General features: G+C 36.1%; 4 protein-coding genes across 5 annotated transcripts; 3 read left to right on the top strand and 1 right to left on the bottom strand.

Annotated features, from left to right (window-relative positions):
* The first annotated feature begins 378 nt into the window (after positions 1–378).
* On the top strand, positions 379–3,646 carry LOC18035214 (uncharacterized protein At5g41620). Its single transcript, XM_006424089.2, has 3 exons — positions 379–1,405; positions 1,490–1,630; positions 1,934–3,646. The coding sequence occupies exons 1-3, from the start codon at positions 992–994 to the stop codon at positions 3,326–3,328; spliced, it is 1,950 nt and encodes a 649-aa protein (XP_006424152.1). The 5' UTR covers positions 379–991; the 3' UTR covers positions 3,329–3,646.
* A 1,860-nt stretch (positions 3,647–5,506) lies between these two features.
* Positions 5,507–9,276, bottom strand: LOC18035316 (bifunctional nitrilase/nitrile hydratase NIT4A). Of its 2 annotated transcripts, none has more exons than XM_006424087.2 (5): positions 9,035–9,276; positions 8,750–8,929; positions 7,750–8,043; positions 7,045–7,326; positions 5,507–5,998 (listed from the first exon to the last, which is right to left on the bottom strand). In XM_006424087.2, the coding sequence occupies exons 1-5, from the start codon at positions 9,162–9,164 to the stop codon at positions 5,847–5,849; spliced, it is 1,038 nt and encodes a 345-aa protein (XP_006424150.1). In that variant the 5' UTR covers positions 9,165–9,276; the 3' UTR covers positions 5,507–5,846. The 2 variants fall into 2 exon arrangements, with proteins under 2 accessions (XP_006424150.1, XP_024035738.1); XM_024179970.1 differs by lacking the exon at positions 5,507–5,998 and adding an exon at positions 6,015–6,567.
* A 2,382-nt stretch (positions 9,277–11,658) lies between these two features.
* On the top strand, positions 11,659–16,132 carry LOC18035421 (NAC domain-containing protein 89). Its single transcript, XM_006424086.2, has 4 exons — positions 11,659–12,340; positions 13,309–13,562; positions 15,032–15,319; positions 15,642–16,132. The coding sequence occupies exons 1-4, from the start codon at positions 12,151–12,153 to the stop codon at positions 16,083–16,085; spliced, it is 1,176 nt and encodes a 391-aa protein (XP_006424149.1). The 5' UTR covers positions 11,659–12,150; the 3' UTR covers positions 16,086–16,132.
* A 1,679-nt stretch (positions 16,133–17,811) lies between these two features.
* LOC18034489 (secoisolariciresinol dehydrogenase) lies at positions 17,812–18,924 on the top strand. The gene is made up of 2 exons (XM_006424085.2): positions 17,812–17,880; positions 18,037–18,924. Exons 1-2 carry the CDS (start codon positions 17,843–17,845, stop codon positions 18,827–18,829), a joined length of 831 nt encoding a protein of 276 aa, XP_006424148.1. The 5' UTR covers positions 17,812–17,842; the 3' UTR covers positions 18,830–18,924.
* Positions 18,925–19,518: the final 594 nt, after the last annotated feature.

Below are 19,518 nucleotides of genomic sequence, written 5' to 3'. Positions count from 1 at the left end.
CACAAATAAGGGCAGTTGTGAATTCAACCGGAATAACCGGTTACTTTGCAATGCTTATTGCACACATGTCAGAATTTAATTGGCTTTATGTCATGTCACAGTGAACCATGCATACACCGGGTGCATAGTAGGAAGACCCTTGCTTTTAAGACATACGTTCGAGGTGAATTGTAAAATATTGCAAGAGTTGAAGGAGACGTACGCAAAAATTTGTAAGAAAACGGATAGAGGCTGTTCATTCACACATGCAGAAGCAGTAAGTACCTGATTTGAAATAGCGACTGCGCTCACGTGTACGCCACGTCTGCTTGCTTCTCGTCTTTTAATCAAACGAATACGCAACCGCATTAATGCGTCTGTCTCTCTCTCTGTCTGACTCTTGCTTTTGCTTTCTTTTATTTTTCCCTCTTAATATTTCTGAATCAAAGCAAAACTCCAAGTCCCCAATTATCCCCTCCAAAAATCAAAAAAATCATTTCGAGGACTTTCCATTTTTGACACTCGCCCACTTTCTTATCCTCTCTCCCCACACCACCCTTTTGATTATTTCGTCTTTAGGACTGCTGCTACTCTACCAAAAGATTGCAACAACAAATTAGAAGAAGGAGAAGGAGAAGAATCATCTTTGATATTTGTCACTTTTTCTTTTCTTTTCTTTTTTTGAGGAAATCAAGGCCGTAAATATTTCACTTGCCTTAAAAAAAAAAAAAGATTTTGTTTACCATTTGCCTGTCAAAATCAAAATCCTTACGAATCTTTAACAAATGGGTCACCACTAGCCACACTCTTCAGTCTTCACTCATTCTTTAGTCATCACTATCAAATCTCTCTCATTCACTCACTTCGATATGGTGAGTGATAGGCGTTACACAACTTTCCATCTTCATTTTAACTGAAAATTAACGTTTCCTTGAAAATCTCGCATTTGGGCTGTCAAAATTGAGTGAAAGTTACGATTTTTTGGGGGCTCCGTGTGTGTGATCATCACACAATGTCATGGCAGAGCCAAAAACATATAGAAGGAAAAAGTAGTAGCAGAGGAGGAGGAACAACAACAAGCAAGATCAGAAAGCGAGGCTGCTCGTCGTCTTCATCATCGTCATTAGCCCAAAGATACAGATTTAAACGTGCAATACTTGTAGGAAAGAGAGGTGGTCGTGGCGGCGGCGGCGGCTCAAGCACGCCGGTTCCCGCATGGAAAACGAGCACAAAATCTCCATCTTTGGCCATGCCAGCACCTGAACAATCAAAGGGCACTTTGACTTCTCATCGTTGTGGAGTTAAAACCAAGGAAGTGTCAGTTTCAGCAAGAAAACTTGCTGCCACTTTGTGGGAAATCAATACAGTCCCTTCACCAAAAGATAAGCAAATTTTGTCAGATCCATCTTACAGTCCATTTTCAGAGGTAAAATTTTTTACTTTATTTTTAGAGTACTTGAGTGAAATTTTTTTTTTTTTTATTTAAAATTTGCGTCTCTGAATTGTGCAGAAAATGGATCGATCTAGACGCAATATTATTGCACGTAGGAAAAGAACATCAATGGGGTCTCAATCTCATGAGCTTCAAGTGAGTGATTGCAATGTGGGGGCAATGGACTCAAATTTAATTAGCAATGATGGTACAATGGAGGTAAGACTAAACGACAACTTAATTCCAAAACGGCATAGTTTTTGGGTCGTTTTCAATGAGACATTGTCATGTTTGAAAAGATAAGAAGTGTTATGTAACGACAGAGTAATACATAAGAAATGTTGGGGCGGTGCATTATTTGATGTAATATAAAATAGCCCTTTTTTCCAAATCATCAACTGTGATGCTTTTCTACATCGCTTATATATAAATTCCTACAGGATTCTTGGGTTGTTTTTTTGAGGGTAAGTGCATGAAAATTTTGAGAAGATAAGTAAATTGATTTCTTGCTAAAAAATGCAGATAGAAGCTCTTTGTTCTCGAGGCAAGCATCATAATGGATGCATAAGTGGAATCAAAACCCGTTTGAAGGATGTTAGCAGCGGTTTAACTGCATCCAAAGAGCTTTTGAAAGTTTTGAATCGTATTTGGGGCATTGAAGAACAGCATTCTTCTGGCATAACTCTGATCTCAGCTATTCGGGCTGAGGTTGATAGAGCTCGCGTTCAAGTTGATCAATTGATCAAGGAGCAGTGTTTGAATCACAGTGAGATTGAGTACCTCATGAAGCATTTTGCAGAGGAGAAGGCAGCTTGGAGAAGGAAGGAGCGGGAGAGGATCCGTGAGGCCATATCCTGCATTGCAGAAGAGCTTGAGGTAGAGAAGAAGCTAAAAAGACAAACAGAGAGATTGAACAAGAAGCTCGGGAAAGAATTGGCAGAGACAAAGGCGTGTTTGTCAAATGCGATGAAAGAGCTTGAGAGCGAGAAAAGGGCAAAAGATATAATGGAACAAGTCTGCGATGAGTTAGCTAGAGGCATTGGAGAAGACAGAGCTGAGTTTGAAGAACTAAAGAGAGAATCTGCTAAAGTTAAGGAAGAGATGGAAAAGGAGAGGGAAATGCTTCAACTTGCTGACGTGTTGCGTGAGGAGAGAGTCCAGATGAAGCTCTCAGAGGCTAAGTACCATTTTGAGGAGAAAAATGCAGCTGTGGAAAGGCTTAGAAATGAGCTTGAGGCTTACTTGCGAACCAAAAAGGGTAAAGAAAATGGTGATATGTCCCCCAATTTTGAGAGAATCAAGGAACTTGAAGCTTATTTGAAGAAAATCCAATTTGGTTCTTGTGAAAATGGGGTGACAGGGGAGAATGAAGGGGAACTAGCCAATGGAGAAGAGAACGATGGGGACAACGACTCAGCTGATAGTGATCTTCATTCCATTGAATTAAACATGGACAATGGTAGCCGCAGCTACAAGTGGAGTTATGCCTATGATGATCAAGAAGATCGGAAGAGGGTATCGGTTGATAAAGTATTTAAAGGGAGGAAATCTATAGAGAAAATTCAATGGGGAAACATTTGCTTTGGAAGAGGATCTTCTAATATGGAGCAGAGCTTCCATGAACATTCAGGTGGGATCGACAGGGAAAGATTAGCCGAGATCCTTTCACAGACTGAAACAGATCATGCTGACGAAATTAAACAATATCGGTCCATAAAGAGTCTTAGAGACCACATACTATCCGGTTCAAAGACGATGTCACTCCAAAGCTTTGCGAGTCCTACACGCCAATGGGGACAATCCTTGCCTGTGCAGGATCCTGGTAGTGCAGGTCGGAAAAGTCAGGGCGATGACTCTGGGAAACAAGATGTGAACGGCGGATGTCAACAAGTTCTGAAGAGTAATTCTTTTTGCTAGTCTGCTCGCAGGTTACAGTCTCCTAAAAATACTCCCCCACGTGGATGTATTTTGTGTTGATTAATCTATAAATTCCAGAAAAGCAGAGTTGTAAATAGAAGATCACACAAGGCTGTAAGGATCTGGTAAAGCTTATTGGTCCGAAGCCTGTTATGAGTACTTGAGTTTTGCAGCATGTGTTGCCCCCTATATGTTTTTGAGTAGCATTCTTTACTTCAGCGAAATTGAATTTTGCCTGAACTATTTTGTTACACTGTATAAAATTGTAAAAGGTTTGCTCCACTTTCCGATGGAATACAAGTTTAGCTTTTTAAGTTCGACTAAATTCTATTCTATATACCATTTTTGTTGAAAGACTCATTTTTATAGTAATGTCGGAATCATCTGAAGCAAAATTATCTCTGTAACTTCTCCGAATATAAGCCGAATATAAGGTGAAGAGGTGACAACAACCAGATCAAGTGGTGGGTTGCTGATAAGGATAAGAGCTAGTAGTGAGCAAGTGGCGTTGGGGGTGGGTGACTGCCCCGTTTGATTAAAAATACCCTTAAATTACATTCATTATTTGAAGTCTCTGCCCAGTGAATTTAATTGAACTATTAGAAGAATTTTAGCCTATGCTCCTCTGAACTTAATTGAAATACCTATGAGTTGAAATTACAATCTCTTATATTAATTTCTTTCTTAAATTGGCCCCATATACTAAATACTAAATTTCTGACTCCATCACTACTGTCGAGATATCTTATTTTATGATCACTCTTGACCACTCTAGAATCTGTATCAAGCGTTCGCCAGGTCTACCGACCTAATCCATCCACTGAAAGCAGCGCATAAGTTTGTCAAGAAAGATTAGACAAACATAGAAATAATTGCATCTGCCAAAAGAACAGCCAGGTCGATCCTAACATGGAGCCAGCATAAAATTTGCAACCAAATGTTGAAAAGTTCTTTATAATTGATTTAAGAGCCAGAGGCATCGGCCTAACGTGGATCTTGTGTATAATTGAAGGCGCCGTCAAGCATGTGACTTTATTCTGAATTGCACATTTACAAAGGGCTGCTTCAACGTGTTTAATCACAATCAAATATATGATTCCAAATTCATCTGCCTAACTTCTTAATCTGTCAGCATTACTAGCCCCAAGATATTTTTTTTATTAGGGGACGCTATTGTACAATAGCCTATGGGGTTGCCAAAGTCTAAATTTTTTGAATTTGTTTCGCAACCATTACAATCTACCGGTTGCTTACTAACTCTCAATAATCTTTACATACAATATTACACTCGTATATTACAACATTGTATCAATAACATTCAATATTAATTGATAAGAAAAATCATTCCACTCAATAATTCCAAATATCATTAGCAGACTCTACAGATACGATGTTACATGCTAAAGACCGCAGCCTGAATTCCTAATAATGGAGCTCAATTGAAAATTTTGAATATCCTTCTCATAGAGCTTTAGAAGTACGCATGGATAAGAAAGCAAAGAGGTTTACGTTCCTCTGTATCTCGGAAACTCTAAACTAACAATGGCTCTGATTGATATTGGTACTATGGCTTCAAAGCCACTACTACTCTAAAATTAAAACTCTAGTTGTCAAGTGCAAAGTCATAGGTATTTGGTAAAATGACTTTCAAAGTTCAATATATTTTATTTCAAAGTTATGTTGAATATTTCTAATTTAGTAAACTAAGCAATAGTTCATAAGCTTTCAAACAAGAATCACAAGTGCCAGTATTTAGCAAAACATTTGAGCAACTTATCTTTGACAGCACAACCACTAGACCACTAGACAACAATAAGCCTAAAAGCGCTATTTGCAAATGTTGACGTAATGGGGTTATGGTGAATTCTTCTGTATTTTGTACATATCCTCCATCTCCCTCCACTTATGGAATTCAAAAGGCATTAAAGCCCGGAGCAGCATCCATTTCATGTAGAGTTTTCCCCAAAGTTAGGTGAATTTTGTATGCCAGCTAGAGATATTTATTTCCAAAACTAATCTAATACCATATAGCCCACATTGAAATTTGCCCGAAAACCAAGTGGTGTAAAGTCAAAGCATCAAACAGTCATCAACGCCAAAAGAGAATTTATAACTCTTTAACTGTAGCCAGTCCAAGTAAAATTCCCGCAAACAATTCAAAAAGATTGACATGCGGCAAAAATCCAAGGTAAATTTATTAAGAGTTAAATAAGGATTTTTAATTTATACATTAATCACAGAAATTACAGCAAAGCAAGATAGCAACAATTTGCAGCCAACCGTCAACACCAATTTACATTTGCTAAAGAAGAAAAAAGATACTGAAGTTTCAAGCGTTGAGAGAATTGTCAGTAAGGGCATGATAAAGGAGAAATTATGCAGAGAAGTCAGTATGAAGTCGATAAAACAGTAATTACACAGCTGAACTTGTCAATGTAGATGGTCATGTAACAAGGGTCCGCCTGATTATTAGAGGGCCAAAGGATTTGCACGATAACTCAGCACTAGCTGGAATTAACTACTTGTGAGAACCTTCTGTTTTTGCAGATGCTGAGGTGAAAGTAACCGGGGTTGCAGGATGATCCCTCACAACCAAGCTAAGGACCTCAGGTCTTGAATAATGCCCCACCACATCAAAATCAAACTTTGCCCGAGCTATTTCTCCAAGATCTGGCCAACATTGATAATGGTCAGAAACAGAATTCTGCTCTAAAAACAGAACAGCCACGTGACTGAATGATAAAAGATCTCAAAATAGAAACAGAACAAAGGTTGTCCAAGCATAGTATGCTTGGATCGGACCAGATTATGTTTTCTGGAGGATTCAAAATGAAAAAAGAAAAAAATAATAATTTGGCCTTTCTTCGAAGGAAGATACTACTTAGGATCAAACCAGGTATAATATTCTTAACTAGATCTATTGCGCACACAATATTGAGTGAGCAAATATGTTCAACCTATTACACCCTACTTCATTTTAGTCACAAAATCAAAACTCTGTCCATAATTTTTAAAATTCTACAATAATGGCCTAGTCAAAATGTTCTAGGTTTTGTCTGCCAGAACATTGGCTACTGCCACTAATCTGCCTAAGACAAAGGATAGATTTTCTAAAATTCAATTTGCTTGCACCAGAAACCTAACAGAAGGAATGATTTCCAACTGCGTGTTCATAGTAGTATCTGTCTTCCTGATGGTCACCGGATGCCACACAATCTGTTGAAACACTTGTAAGATATCTGTAAAATGCCAATTTACCTTTGTTCAAATAAGAAGATTCATTGAAGATTACACAAGAAATGTTTCTCAAATTTCATACCAACATACCACACGGATGTTCCACAAAAACTTTTTTATAGATAGAATAGTCTTATAATTGGCTCAGTTAACTCATACTAATTGCTATGACTTAAAAAACACGACAATGTGACTTTGTGAGTAGTTTTCAGATTATAAAGGCACCACTGACAGGATAACTTTCAAATTTGCAGACACCTTTGAGGGTCTTTCAACTCCAAGTAACCTTATTCAGTCTATAATTTCTGGTTTTCCTCTAATCTAGTTTGGCAACTTAAATACAAACGTGATATTCGAAAACATATTTGGTTTTGTTAATTCTCTACAAACAACAACATGGAGTGAAACAACCAAGGCTTGGCAAAGGTTCCAAAGAAAATTTAGTTTTAGGTGACCATAAACTGAAAGCAGCAATTTACCTAGATCTGCTGAGATAAGAGCCTCTCCATCATAATTTGGTCCGGCCAGAACAGACCCAGATGGTGATATGATAACACTGCCTCCAGCACAGACAATGGAATCTGGTGTAAGGTCCTGTTCTGTGCCAGAAAATTCATATTCCGGAGGAGGTGGGTAATCTTTCCTTCGACAGAATTGGTTGGCTGACAAAACAAAACATCCACCCTCAAGGGCAATATGGGTCATTGACGCTTGCCAAACTTCCCTGGAATCAGCTGTAGGAGCACAATATATTTCAATCCCTGGAAAAAGCAGAGTTTTATAAGCAAAGGTAAGGTATCAATAGTTGATTGCACAAACCACAAAGAAACAATACAATTCAAGAAAGCAACAATATTATCATGTCAATAACAGCATTAATAATTGATCTCAATGGTATTAAGAAGCAGGAGCTATTCTTCAACTTTTAGATACAAATCCGAAGAGCTGGGACATCATATCAGCAGCATCAAACAATATTCAAGATTGGGAAGACTTTACTACCAGAAGCCAGGGTACACCACTGCTCAAAACTTTCAACTGAATTCACTGCTTTATGAAATCAATACTCAAGTGCATGCAATTATCCAAAGAAAAAAAAAATTCATGAATCAAGCAATTTGGAGAAAAACCCCAGTATTTATTGTGAAGGTAAATTAGAATGCATGTGTAATTGAATTTCTAACCTTTAGCATACATGGCTGTCCTAAGAAGTGGCATTCTATTTTCCCAGCAAATGGCAGCACCAATTTTTCCAATTGGCGTTTCGAAAACAGGAATTGTGGATCCATCTCCAAATCCCCAAATTATACGCTCCAATGCTGTTGGCATGATTTTTCGGTGCTTCCCCAGGAAATGACCCTGAGAATCAAAAAACAAAACAGTGCAGTACAGTGTATACCCATCTCTCTCTATCACACCCATTACCAAATAAACCTTATATTTCCCAGCCATAGCCGCCAGTCGCTCAACTTCAGGACCTGCAATCAACAAATGTAAAGAGGTCAAGCATAATGCGAGTAGAAAGATCAAAAACCATAGTTTATATCCATAGATCCACTAGTGACAAGGGTAACAAAGTAGATAAAACATAGTCTACCAATTTATACAGTGCTTTGTCAAAACTACTTATCAACCTAAAAATGCTTCCTATATCCCAAAGGCACTCATCTCTAGTTCAGGGAAACTGTATCAAATAAGAATGAATATCAAGTGCAATTTGATTTTTTTCCCTCCCCCCTCCCCCCTCCCCCGGGCCCCCCAAAAGAAAAAGTACAATAGGCTCTGCTTGGAGTTGACGTCTACAAGCTCCAGCTGCAAAATATTTGGCAAACACTTACTAATGTGGTTTGTCATCTGCAAGTTAAGGTGATTTTACTCGACATTTGTCCAAAGAAGATCCTATATTACCCTTATTATTTTTGTAAAAAATATAAACTTTTGTAAGTAATATTTACCAAACACTATCAAGTTTTATTTAATCCCTATAGCTTTTGATTCACATTAATCCACAAAATCACAATAGCAGATGGGGCCTAAAAGAAATTTCGATTCCATAAATACTTCTTAAGAAAGCACCAATCTCCTTTAAAAAAAAAAAAGAAGAGGCACTGCAATTACTTTCATGACATGAGAAAGTGCTTCAGCTAAACACCACAAAGCAGACGATGAATAAAATAAACTAACCAGGAACATCAATGGCTGAAGCGTGATACTTGCGAAACTCCTCTTTACCCTTAGCCGTTCGATTGCCAATTGTCACGCCAAAATTTGAACCACGCGGATATCCACCGATGAATGCTTCTGGAAACACAACTAGCTGGGACCCATACCCCGCCGCTTCAGCTAGCAATCTCTCCGCCTTATCTGTTATAAATAATAATCACAATACAATCAACATTTTCTTTTTCTTTTTTTCAATTTTTTTAAAAAAGAAAAATTATTTGAATTGAATGGTGGGCTGGCCAATACCCAAAGTGGCGGGCGTGTCGTAGAAAATGGTGGAGGCCTGGACGACGGTGGCGCGGACCGTGGGTGCAGATGAGTCCGCACCCATGTCCACTTCGGCAAAGAGTGGTGCGTCTGATGCTACTATCGCCATTTCTGTTGTTTTGTTTTTTCTTTCTCAGTTTGAGATTTTTTGCTCATGGGAATAGCCGTCATCGTTTTAGACTCGCAGCCGCCAGGCTTCTGGACTTTTCTGTTTTTTTTTTTTTTTTTATTATTCTTTTTTTTAATAATTATCAATTTATCATGCATGTATGAATATTTTATTCGTAAAAAATACAAATAATTAAAGAAAAATAATCAATGCTGACAAGACGGCAATTGTAGACCCACCTTGTAAACGAGGGAATTGAAGCAGGTACGTCCCATTCACCCCAAAACATTGCAGATGTACCTTTCGAGGCAAGGTGACATTTGTTTTTTTTTTTTTATTTGAATGAATAAATTTGAATGTTTGAATTTAAATTATATATATATTTTTTATTTAGATCTTAAAAAATAATTATTAAGTTATTTATTTTAGTAATTTAAAAAATAAAAATATTTATTTTTATATTTGTATCTTTATTAATTTTGAATATTAAATAGATCATATATATCTCAAAGAATATAAATACCATAATAAAATATCATGATTTTAGAATTATAATATATAAAATACCATAGGTTTCAATTTTTATAAAAAATTCTCAATAATAATACATAACATAAGATTAGATCATTAGTGACTAAACATGCATGGATAGTTTTGTGATAGGGATGAAAAATAAATTATAAAGTAGGGATATTTTTTTATATTAGAAATTTGTTCGCTTATTTAGATTTTTCATTTAGTAAAAAAATAAAAAATTGGCTTATTTTTTTAAAGTCAAAATTATCTAAAAATACGGTTAAGTTATAAAAACAAACATCTCTAATAAACTTAATTAATTGAGTTAAGTCACTTAAAGTCATTAAATTAAAAAATAAACACCCTCTTAGTTCATTTTTTTAATTTAACACATATATCTCTAAAAGTATTAAGAAAATACTAAAAATACCATTTAATCACATAAAATTAATTGACTTTATATTAATTTTCTCGACTTTCTTGACTTCGCACTTGAATTTGTACTCGACTTTTTCAATCTCATATTTGACTTACTCGACTTTCTCATATTTGACTTACACTACTTCATATTAAGCTTTATAGTCAATTCACTCGACATATTTTTTAATTCTTTTAAGTCACTAAAAATAAGAGATGTGGTGATTTAAACTCTTTTTTGTGTTGTTTTTGAATTTTTTTAAGTCACTAAAAATAAGAGGGAAAAAAACAACACAAAAAAGAGTTTAAATCACCACATCTAATAGAGTAGTATGTATTTATAAGTAGGACTAGGTATTGATTTGATTCGGCATATTAGTTTTTCAAATATATATTTTTAAGTTTCTTACATAATTTTATAATTTTAAGACATAAATATATCTGTAATATTCTCCTATATATAGCCACATGGTATTATTTATTATAAAATAATATTATCGATTCTTTTCGGTTTCGGCATCGATTTTAATTTTTCAAACAAAAAACCAAATCGAATTTTTGGTTCAATTTTTTGTTTGTGTTTATCATTTTTTTTTTGTGAGTGAGAATTGAACCAAAACTGAAAAAAAAAGAAAATGATCGAGACCTTTTTTTTTTTTACCAATTTGATTCTACCCACTCCTATTTTTACATTTTTTTTTCTTTTATGAATTTATGTTTATTAGATTTTGTCTTTTTAAAGTTTGAGTGAAATATTGAAAGAGAGATGGTTTAGTGATGATACACTAGATTTTTGTTGTTGTTTTTTTTTTTTTTTCACTTTCCCCTATTTCTTGGGTATATACGTAAAAGAGTACAAATTTCAAAATTTGTAACGGGGTATGCTGAAAAAAAGAAAAGAAGGAAAAAGGCAGTTTAAAAATGTCTCTTTGTCAGCATTATTAAAATGGAAGGATGTTAATGGGAGTTTTTGTTAAAATTTAATTATTTGATTGTTAATATGAACTTTTATTAAAAATTACAAAATTACTTTAATAGATAATTTTTTTAAGTTATGTTATAAAAAAAATAAAATAAGATTATCAAATAAGTAGAAAAATATTTTAACATTTAAAAAACCTTTCGACCAATACTTCTAAAAGCTTAAAATTTAAACTCTTACTAGTAAAAATAAAATAACTTATTTAATTTTTAAAAGTTGTATTAAAAAAAATAAAAAGAAATTTTAATAAAGACTTATGAAATTAAGTAAGAAGTTTGGTTATGTTAGAACCCACTCTAAGGTAGAACACTTATTCATAATCATACTATTAAAATTATAATAAATTTTTACTGTTTATTACTTTACGTGTATATGAAATTCGTACTCCACCTTAAAAGCACCTTAGATCAGCGCTATCATGGCCATAGCTTTAAGTAAATACTTATGACAATTCCTATCTTATATGTATATAAGATATATCTCGAACAATACATGTAAGATAGAGGGGTCCAATACTTATTACTACCGGATAAATCATAAAAAAAAAAAGTAACCCAAGTGGCAATCGAATACGCAATCCACGTAAGATAGGGGATCCAATACTTATTACTACCGGATAAATCATAAAAAAAAAAAAGTAACCCAAGTGGCAATCGAATACGCAATCCACATAAGCTGTCTGAATATATATACCGGCGGTTGGTCTGGCCCTATCACGTCGCTGTGTCCCATGCCAAGTGCACATAGACCGCCTCGACACGTACGCAAATAGAGGAGAAAAAGAAGCAGCAAGCAAAATCAAAGCAAAGGAAAGCATAACCGTCGTTGTTGCCATTGAATTGAAGCACTGAGAAGCTAAACCAAACTCCAAATTCTTTCTTTCGTTCGTTTACTTTTACCCGATAAACTCGACAAGAAAAGTAAAAAAAGAAAACACCGCACCGAAAGCAACCGAAAGGAACTCTTTTTTTTTGGGAAAAAAAAGGAAGATAAACAACAAGAAACAAAAGCAAAACAGAAAAACAAAAATAAAATCAGTTGAAGAAGAAGAAGAATAAGAACAAGAAGAAGATGGCGGGGGTATCAAGAGAGACGCAGATGTCGATAGAGGCGTCGTCGATGTTTCCGGGATTTAGGTTTTCGCCGACTGACGTGGAATTGATATCTTTTTACTTGAAGAAGAAGATGGAAGGCTCCGAGAAGTGCGTTGAGGTCATTTCTGAGATTGAGATTTGTAGATATGAGCCCTGGGACTTGCCAGGTTCGCTCGCTTTTTCCTTTCTTAATCTTATGCTTTTAGCTTTTATATACATACATACATACATATATATTTTTAATTTTTAATTTTTAAAATTGGTTATATCTTCTTGTGAAAGTGACACAAGTTCATGGATGCGAACTCTGAACCGTCCATTTTTTTTTAATAAAAAATTAATCTGACGGTTTAGAAAGAAGTTTGGTTATGAAATAAGTATTGAGACAATTTCACTTTTGTTTAATATAGCGAGACAAATTTTGAGCATGCTAATTCGACAAAGCAATAAGAGTTCATGAGTTGGCAACATCTAATCCACATTTTCTATTTTGCATTTCCACTGTTGGATTGACTTAAATAGTTGGATGGAATTTGTGTCTCAATTTAAGGTAAATATTCCCGCCCAATACTATCTTTGATCAGCTTGACTCTCAACCTACGATAAATAAATGGTTAGACAATTTAGGGGTGGAATTATGCATCAGTTTAAGTCAAAAATTTTAGTCAAAGTGGATATTTTAATAAACAAATTGTTTACAAACAGAGTTGGTTGAATGGATCAATTGGATAAAAGTATCACCGGCACAGTGCTCACCTAGGCTACCAACTCAGTTAGTAAAAGGGTATTTGTGGCTAGCAGGATGTGTGGAGCTTTTGCATTTGGATAATTTTTTGGAATTCATATGTACTTTTTCAATTTTAATAATACTCCTATCTGTTATTATTATATTTTTGTTTTAGGAAAAATAGAAGAGATTTGTTTACAAGTTTGGTTGTGAATGGACAGACAAAGGAAAGTTTGAACCTTTTAAGTATCTATGGTCACCATTCATTTGTGCTTGAAATGCTGAAACACGTTGTGCTTTGTTGTTATTGTTTTTCTCTTCTGTTTTCTCTGTGGTGTTACATATATCATTATGCATTTAGATTTGGTGGTTTCTTTTGTTAACTGTTGGTGGATCATTTTTAACCAGCAAAATCTGTCATCCAATCCGACAATGAATGGTTTTTCTTCTGCGCTCGTGGGAGAAAATACCCAAATGGCTCACAAAGTAGGAGGGCAACTGAACTTGGTTACTGGAAAGCCACTGGCAAAGAACGTAATGTAAAGTCAGGTAGTAATGTGATTGGTACAAAGAGGACTCTTGTGTTCCACATTGGTCGTGCGCCAAAAGGAGAAAGGACAGAATGGATTATGCACGAGTATTGCATGCAGGGGGGATCCCAGGTGATTTCAGTTATTTTCACTATAAGCATTAGTTATTCTGCTAGCCATTTATTGTAAGTTGTCATTCTGACTGTTGTTGTGTGCTATTAGGACTGATCAGTTATGCCCTCACATTCTCTGACCTCTCCTCAACTGTTTGGTCCTAAAAGGTCATACAGTCTTGCAATTAAGTCATAGTCTCACTCTTGCCATGTAAATGGAATTTCTAACTTGAACCACTAGTACCCAAATATGGTTAGTTCCTGCTTCCTCCAATTTGGTTGACCAAACATTGCTGTAAATATACTGCTAAATTTTTCCGCAGCACGCATGGATGAAATTCTCTCATATGCAGATCTTTTATGTAGGATATTATATATGATTGCTTTCTTTCCTTGATGTATTTTTTTTATTCCCAAGAAGTCAACAGTGAACTCTCTTACGTAATCTCGAGTTAATTCAAATTTTAAGTTATAGTTATTATTTTCTATATAATCCCTTTGAACTTAAAATTCAACCAAAAAAAAAAAAAATTGGATGCCAAGATTTTCTGATGTCTCACATGTTTCAGGATGCTGCATATACTGATTCTTTCTCCATCAAGGTTGTGGTTGCTATGCGATTTGTGACAAAGATCTGGTTTATTGAATGAAAAATTCAATCAGAACAGTGTCTCATAGTCATGGCTATTTCTAATCTATCAGCTGCCAAATGTTAAAATCAGAGCAGAAATACAATTCTCATCAGATTCTTTTCAAATTTTGAGTAGCTTGCAATCAACATGATTTCTAATGCAATTTTAACCAAGCAACATATGTAAGACTGAATTTGCAGAGGGTTTGGTGTCACAAATTGGGAACCTCATGTAGTGATTAAACAGACGGAAGAGCCCAAATCTTATTTTGCATATGTATGGTTTTACATGCAACCTTTTTAATGGTTGTTATGAGAAAAAATTACTATTATCTGACAACTATGTCTGTGTGTGCATGCATACCTGCATGCAACTTTTTGATGGTGGAGGGAAGTGATAATATTTCTATTCATCTGGAGAGCGAGTGTAGATGGATCCTAGACCTCATAGACTTAGAACTAGCGATGCCGGTATTCTCCCCCCGCCCCCAACCATCCCACCGCGGGTCCTTGAATTTTAAATTGGGTTGGGGAGTCCCATGATTCTGCCAGCTTCTTATTTACAATACTTAGGCAGCATATAGTGCCATGGTTTTGAAAAGGCTGGTTGTATAAATTCTCTTCCTTTTGTGGCACTTACCTTTGAAAATATCAGTTATGTTTATGTATTAATCTGGCACATGATTTAGTCATTACTTGCTGATAGCTGTGCTAGATGGGAAATGATTATATATGGGTGCATTTCATTGGACCACCATGAGTTGATTATAAAATGTTGTCTGTAGCATAAATATGCTATCTTCTTCCGGAAGAGTTAACAAACTTTTTTGCTGCATTCTGCTGTTTTAAATTTACAGGATTCTTTGGTAGTTTGCCGACTGAGAAAGAACAGCGAGTTTCGTCTGAATAAAACTTCAACCCGAGCGTCTCAACATAGAAGAGTGCATAACAGTAACTGTGCGGTATCGGAAGGAGGTACTGATCAGACAGGCATGTCTGAAGGGGACAAGGCTGTTGAATGCAGTTCAAAGAAGTGTAGTAGCAGTCATGATTCTTACTCAATAGAGCAAACTGATTCAGCATCTGAAGCCGAGGAGAAATTGTTGGATGATGTTAATCCGACAGAATCTTCCAGCCATCAGAAGGTTAGTTTACATGAATTCGTAGTACTACGCAATTGTTTGATACAAGACAGCCAACCTGAACTCCTTGCTATAGATCAAGATTCGCGTTTTACATATTGTTAGTTATGATATCCATCATTGTCCAGATAAAGTCACTTTGCATGCTTCATGCTCTTATAAGATTTTCTAGTTGCTTGGGATTCAAATTTAAATAATCAAGGAAGACGGCATCCCCAAATGGAAATTACAAATTCAACTTGAACATAATGGTCAGATCTCTGACTTCAACATGATATTTAAGATTTCCTTATTCATGATTCTATGCATTTTGCCTAATTTACAGGATTGTCCAGGTGAAGAAGACTTCTATGCTGATATACTGAAGGATGATATAATCAATCTCGATTCACTGTCTGCCATGCTGCCGCTCCCACCTGCGCTTGCTAGTCAACAGGAAACTGGTAGGAACTCTCAACAGCAAGGGGAAACATTTTCGTTTCAAGCAGGTCCTTTCCAAGGGACGGCGAGTCGTCGAATCAAATTGAGGAAACAAAAACTGGGGCTTTGTCGTTTCCGCGAGCTCTCTTCAGAGAAATCAAAACGTCAAGAATCGAAGCGTCCGGAATGTCTGCTGTCTAAATTCGTGGGTATGACTGTCCATCATCGGCTTGTATCTGTAGGCTTTGGTCTCCTGACTTTACTGGCTCTATTTATTTTTCTACTTGGAGGTTTTTGGCCAATTAAAAACCTCACACGTGCTGCTTTAAACAAGAATCTCTGGCACTGATGTAAATTATTAAATCTACATGGTATTATTATAATTTGAAATTTGAAGTATTAACTCGCGGATATGGGTTTCGTCTACGAGTTTTGAGCTCACATTGTCCACTCTATGATCTCACAACTTGATACCAAAACCGAGCGAGAATGGTAGTCATATTGCATATAGCATTTGCTACTGATATTTGAGTATGCATTGCAGCAGCCAAAGCGAAAGAGCAATATTTTCCGATCATCAGCGTTCCAGTTCTCTGCTGCTCTACATATTTAAGCTACATGTAACTACCTTGTTGGACCAAGACCAGCAAATAAACCAATCTCAATCCCCCAAGATCCACTCGACTTAGCCTTAATCAAAGAACCAATTAAGATCAACCAAAGCTACGTAGAACAACTTATCAAAAACAACAGATATCAAAGAAAGAAAATAGAAAAACAATCTCACAGTAACACAAGAGGGATTAAGTGGTTCAGTCACGAAATGACCTACATCCACTGTGAAAGAGAGAAAGAGCCTTTACTGATTCCAGTGTTTACAAGATACAAGATGTTTCGAAAACTATCACACTCTTCAACACACAACAAAAGAAATGAATACCACTTATATACGCGTCTGGATTGCTCTAGAAACAACCCCCAGAAGCCAGCTCACCAGACCTGGATTTATTGCTAACAAAACCCAGAAATTTCCCGCTGATCTTAACAGCATTAACAGCCTTTCAAACTGGCTTCAATACACGTGTAGAAGCTTCATCCAAAACGGAGCCTTCTTCAGTCGTTTAGAGTAAGTAAAGCATGTGCAACATCACGTGCTTAACTTATTCATTTGGCTGATGCTCCAGGCTTGTCATACGTCTCATTTGTGACACTAAACCGACATATCATCCAGTCTTGAAACGCAAGACTGATATGTCGTTCTCAACTACAAACTTCAGATTTGCAGTTCATTTCTCAACATACCTGACTAAACGGCAAGTTCACCATTCTTCAAAGTGAAATTAATTTCCATTTTTCCACCACGAAAATGAAATTTAAGATTAAACTACTTAGTGTTTTCATGGTCGTTACTAGATAATTATCTATCTGCAACAATAATATTATATTTAGGGTTTGGATCAATTGCATCCAATCTCCTGGTTAGTATTTATATAATCAGGGTATACAATTCATATTCCAATTATGTGTATCACCAAATAAAATATGCTATGAGATATGTGTTAAATTTTAGGCAAGTGCTAAGTTACATTCAATATAATTTACATAATTCATCTCAACCACATAAAATTATAAGACTCATAATTTATGTGATTGAAATAAATTATATATGTTACATTAAATATAACTTAGAGACTCCCTAAATTTTATATATGAGGAATAGTTTTTTATGTCACATCTGTGGAATGGACGATAAAATTGTGGCGGTCTGACAAAAATATTTTTGTTTGTCTATTCACTTTTGCTTATGAAGTTAGGCGTGCCTTTCAACCAATCATGTTAATGTCTAAAACGCGAGGCAAGAATTTGATAAAAAAAAAAAAGGAAGCAAAAACTCACGTTCCTGTGTCTTGTATGTACAACGACGTGTGTTGAATTGATAGGCACTTGAAACAAAGTGACACGCGATCCATAAGGAGTGGTGTGGATGTTGACAAATGTTGTACTGCTTCGATGGATAAGATAAAACTTGCTGGGCAATAACACCCTTTTGTATCCGCAAGACATTATAATTGAGCTTCATTTTTGGTTGCCGTACGTGCTGTAATAATGGGCAGTGCTTCAATTGTATCAGCTGCAGCAAGAAGGTTAGTTTAATTTGCTCAAAACTCTTATAATTCCAAATATTATTTGCCTGGCTTTTTGTCAAATAAGCTTAAGCTTTCGTTCAATTATAATTCCGAGTCTCAATTCTCAACAAGTTAGATTGATTAGATGCTACAAGCTAATTCGATGTCGCCTAGGCTACAAGGCAAAGTGGCACTTATCACCGGAGGAGCAGGAAGCATCGGGGAATGCGCTGCAAGGCTCTTCTCAAAACATGGAGCTAAAGTACTCATTGCAGATATCAAAGATGACTTGGGCGAGTCTGTATGCGAGGACATAAGCTCTTCATCATCATCAGCCAACGGCTGCTCCTATGTCCATTGCGATGTAACCAAAGAGAAAGATATCGAAAACGCAGTTAACACGGCCGTCTCTCAGTACGGAAAGCTAGACATTATGTTCAATAACGCGGGAATTGTGGATGAAGCCAAACCTAACATACTCGATAACGATCAGGCTGAATTTGAGCGCATACTTTCCGTTAACCTCGTTGGCGCTTTTTTGGGGACGAAACATGCTGCTAGGGTGATGAAACCCGCCGGACGCGGCAGCATAATTTCAACTGCAAGCGTTTGCGGAGTCATTGGTGGCGTTACATCGCATGCATACACAAGTTCAAAGCATGGCGTTGTGGGGCTGATGAAGAATACTGCCGTGGAGCTTGGACGATTTGGCATTAGGGTGAATTCTGTGTCACCTTATGCGGTCTCAAGTCCAATGGCTAAGGGTTTTTTGAAGCTTGACGATGATGGTATGAGTGGCATTTATTCAAATCTCAGTGGGGCTGTTCTTAAGCCTGAGGATGTAGCTGAAGCTGCTCTTTATTTGGGGAGTGATGAGTCCAAGTGTGTGAGTGGGCATAATTTGGTCGTAGATGGAGGATTTACTATCGTCAATGAAGGGTTGTGCATGTTTGGGAAATCTGAATGAGTGTATTCGGAGGCTTGTATGTTTTGATCCTAATAATTCCTAATTGGGCTTTATTTTTTTTGCTTTTTATTATGAAACTTATTACAATTAGCACTTTTCAGCTTACACAAATGCCAAAATTTGAATTACTTAGAACTCAAATTCTACGAAATCACTTTCCATTATTGCAGCTCATGATATCGAGTGGTAACTACGCGAAATCTTAGCAAAACGAGTACATGATGCCATCACAAAATGGACATTCTCATTTTATGCTGAAAAATTAGAGTATAATATAATATTTTGTCTCTTAAGTTTACCGTTGTCGTTGTTATTAAAACTTAATTGCCCTTTATGTATCGTCATTTCAGTGGTTGATAAAATAGAAAATAATCAAAAGTCAAATTCCCATTAATATCAACCAAATTGTGCCGCTTGTTAATATAAAACACGGCAACTTGTTTAAAAGTTAAATGCTCACCATGATTAACATACGGTTCTTAATCTTATCGTCATCTAAAAAAGCTCAAAAGTTAAAACAGTAATGAAGTTCGATGTTACAATTCCGAAGCATTAGGGGGGCGCATTTTGATATTTAGATAAAACTCTGTGGGTTTTAGTGTCATTTCCCTAAACGTTGCGCGGCTCCATCCAATTTACATTTCCCTAAACAGTAACGGAATGAATAGGGATCGATTTGAAAACCCAAA

The sequence above is a fragment of the Citrus clementina genome, unplaced genomic scaffold, assembly GCF_000493195.1.
Source record: "Citrus clementina cultivar Clemenules unplaced genomic scaffold, Citrus_clementina_v1.0 scaffold_8, whole genome shotgun sequence".
NCBI lineage: Eukaryota > Viridiplantae > Streptophyta > Magnoliopsida > Sapindales > Rutaceae > Citrus > Citrus x clementina.
The sequence above is the reverse complement of the archived record's forward strand: the minus strand, read 5'-3'. Positions and strand labels throughout refer to the sequence as shown.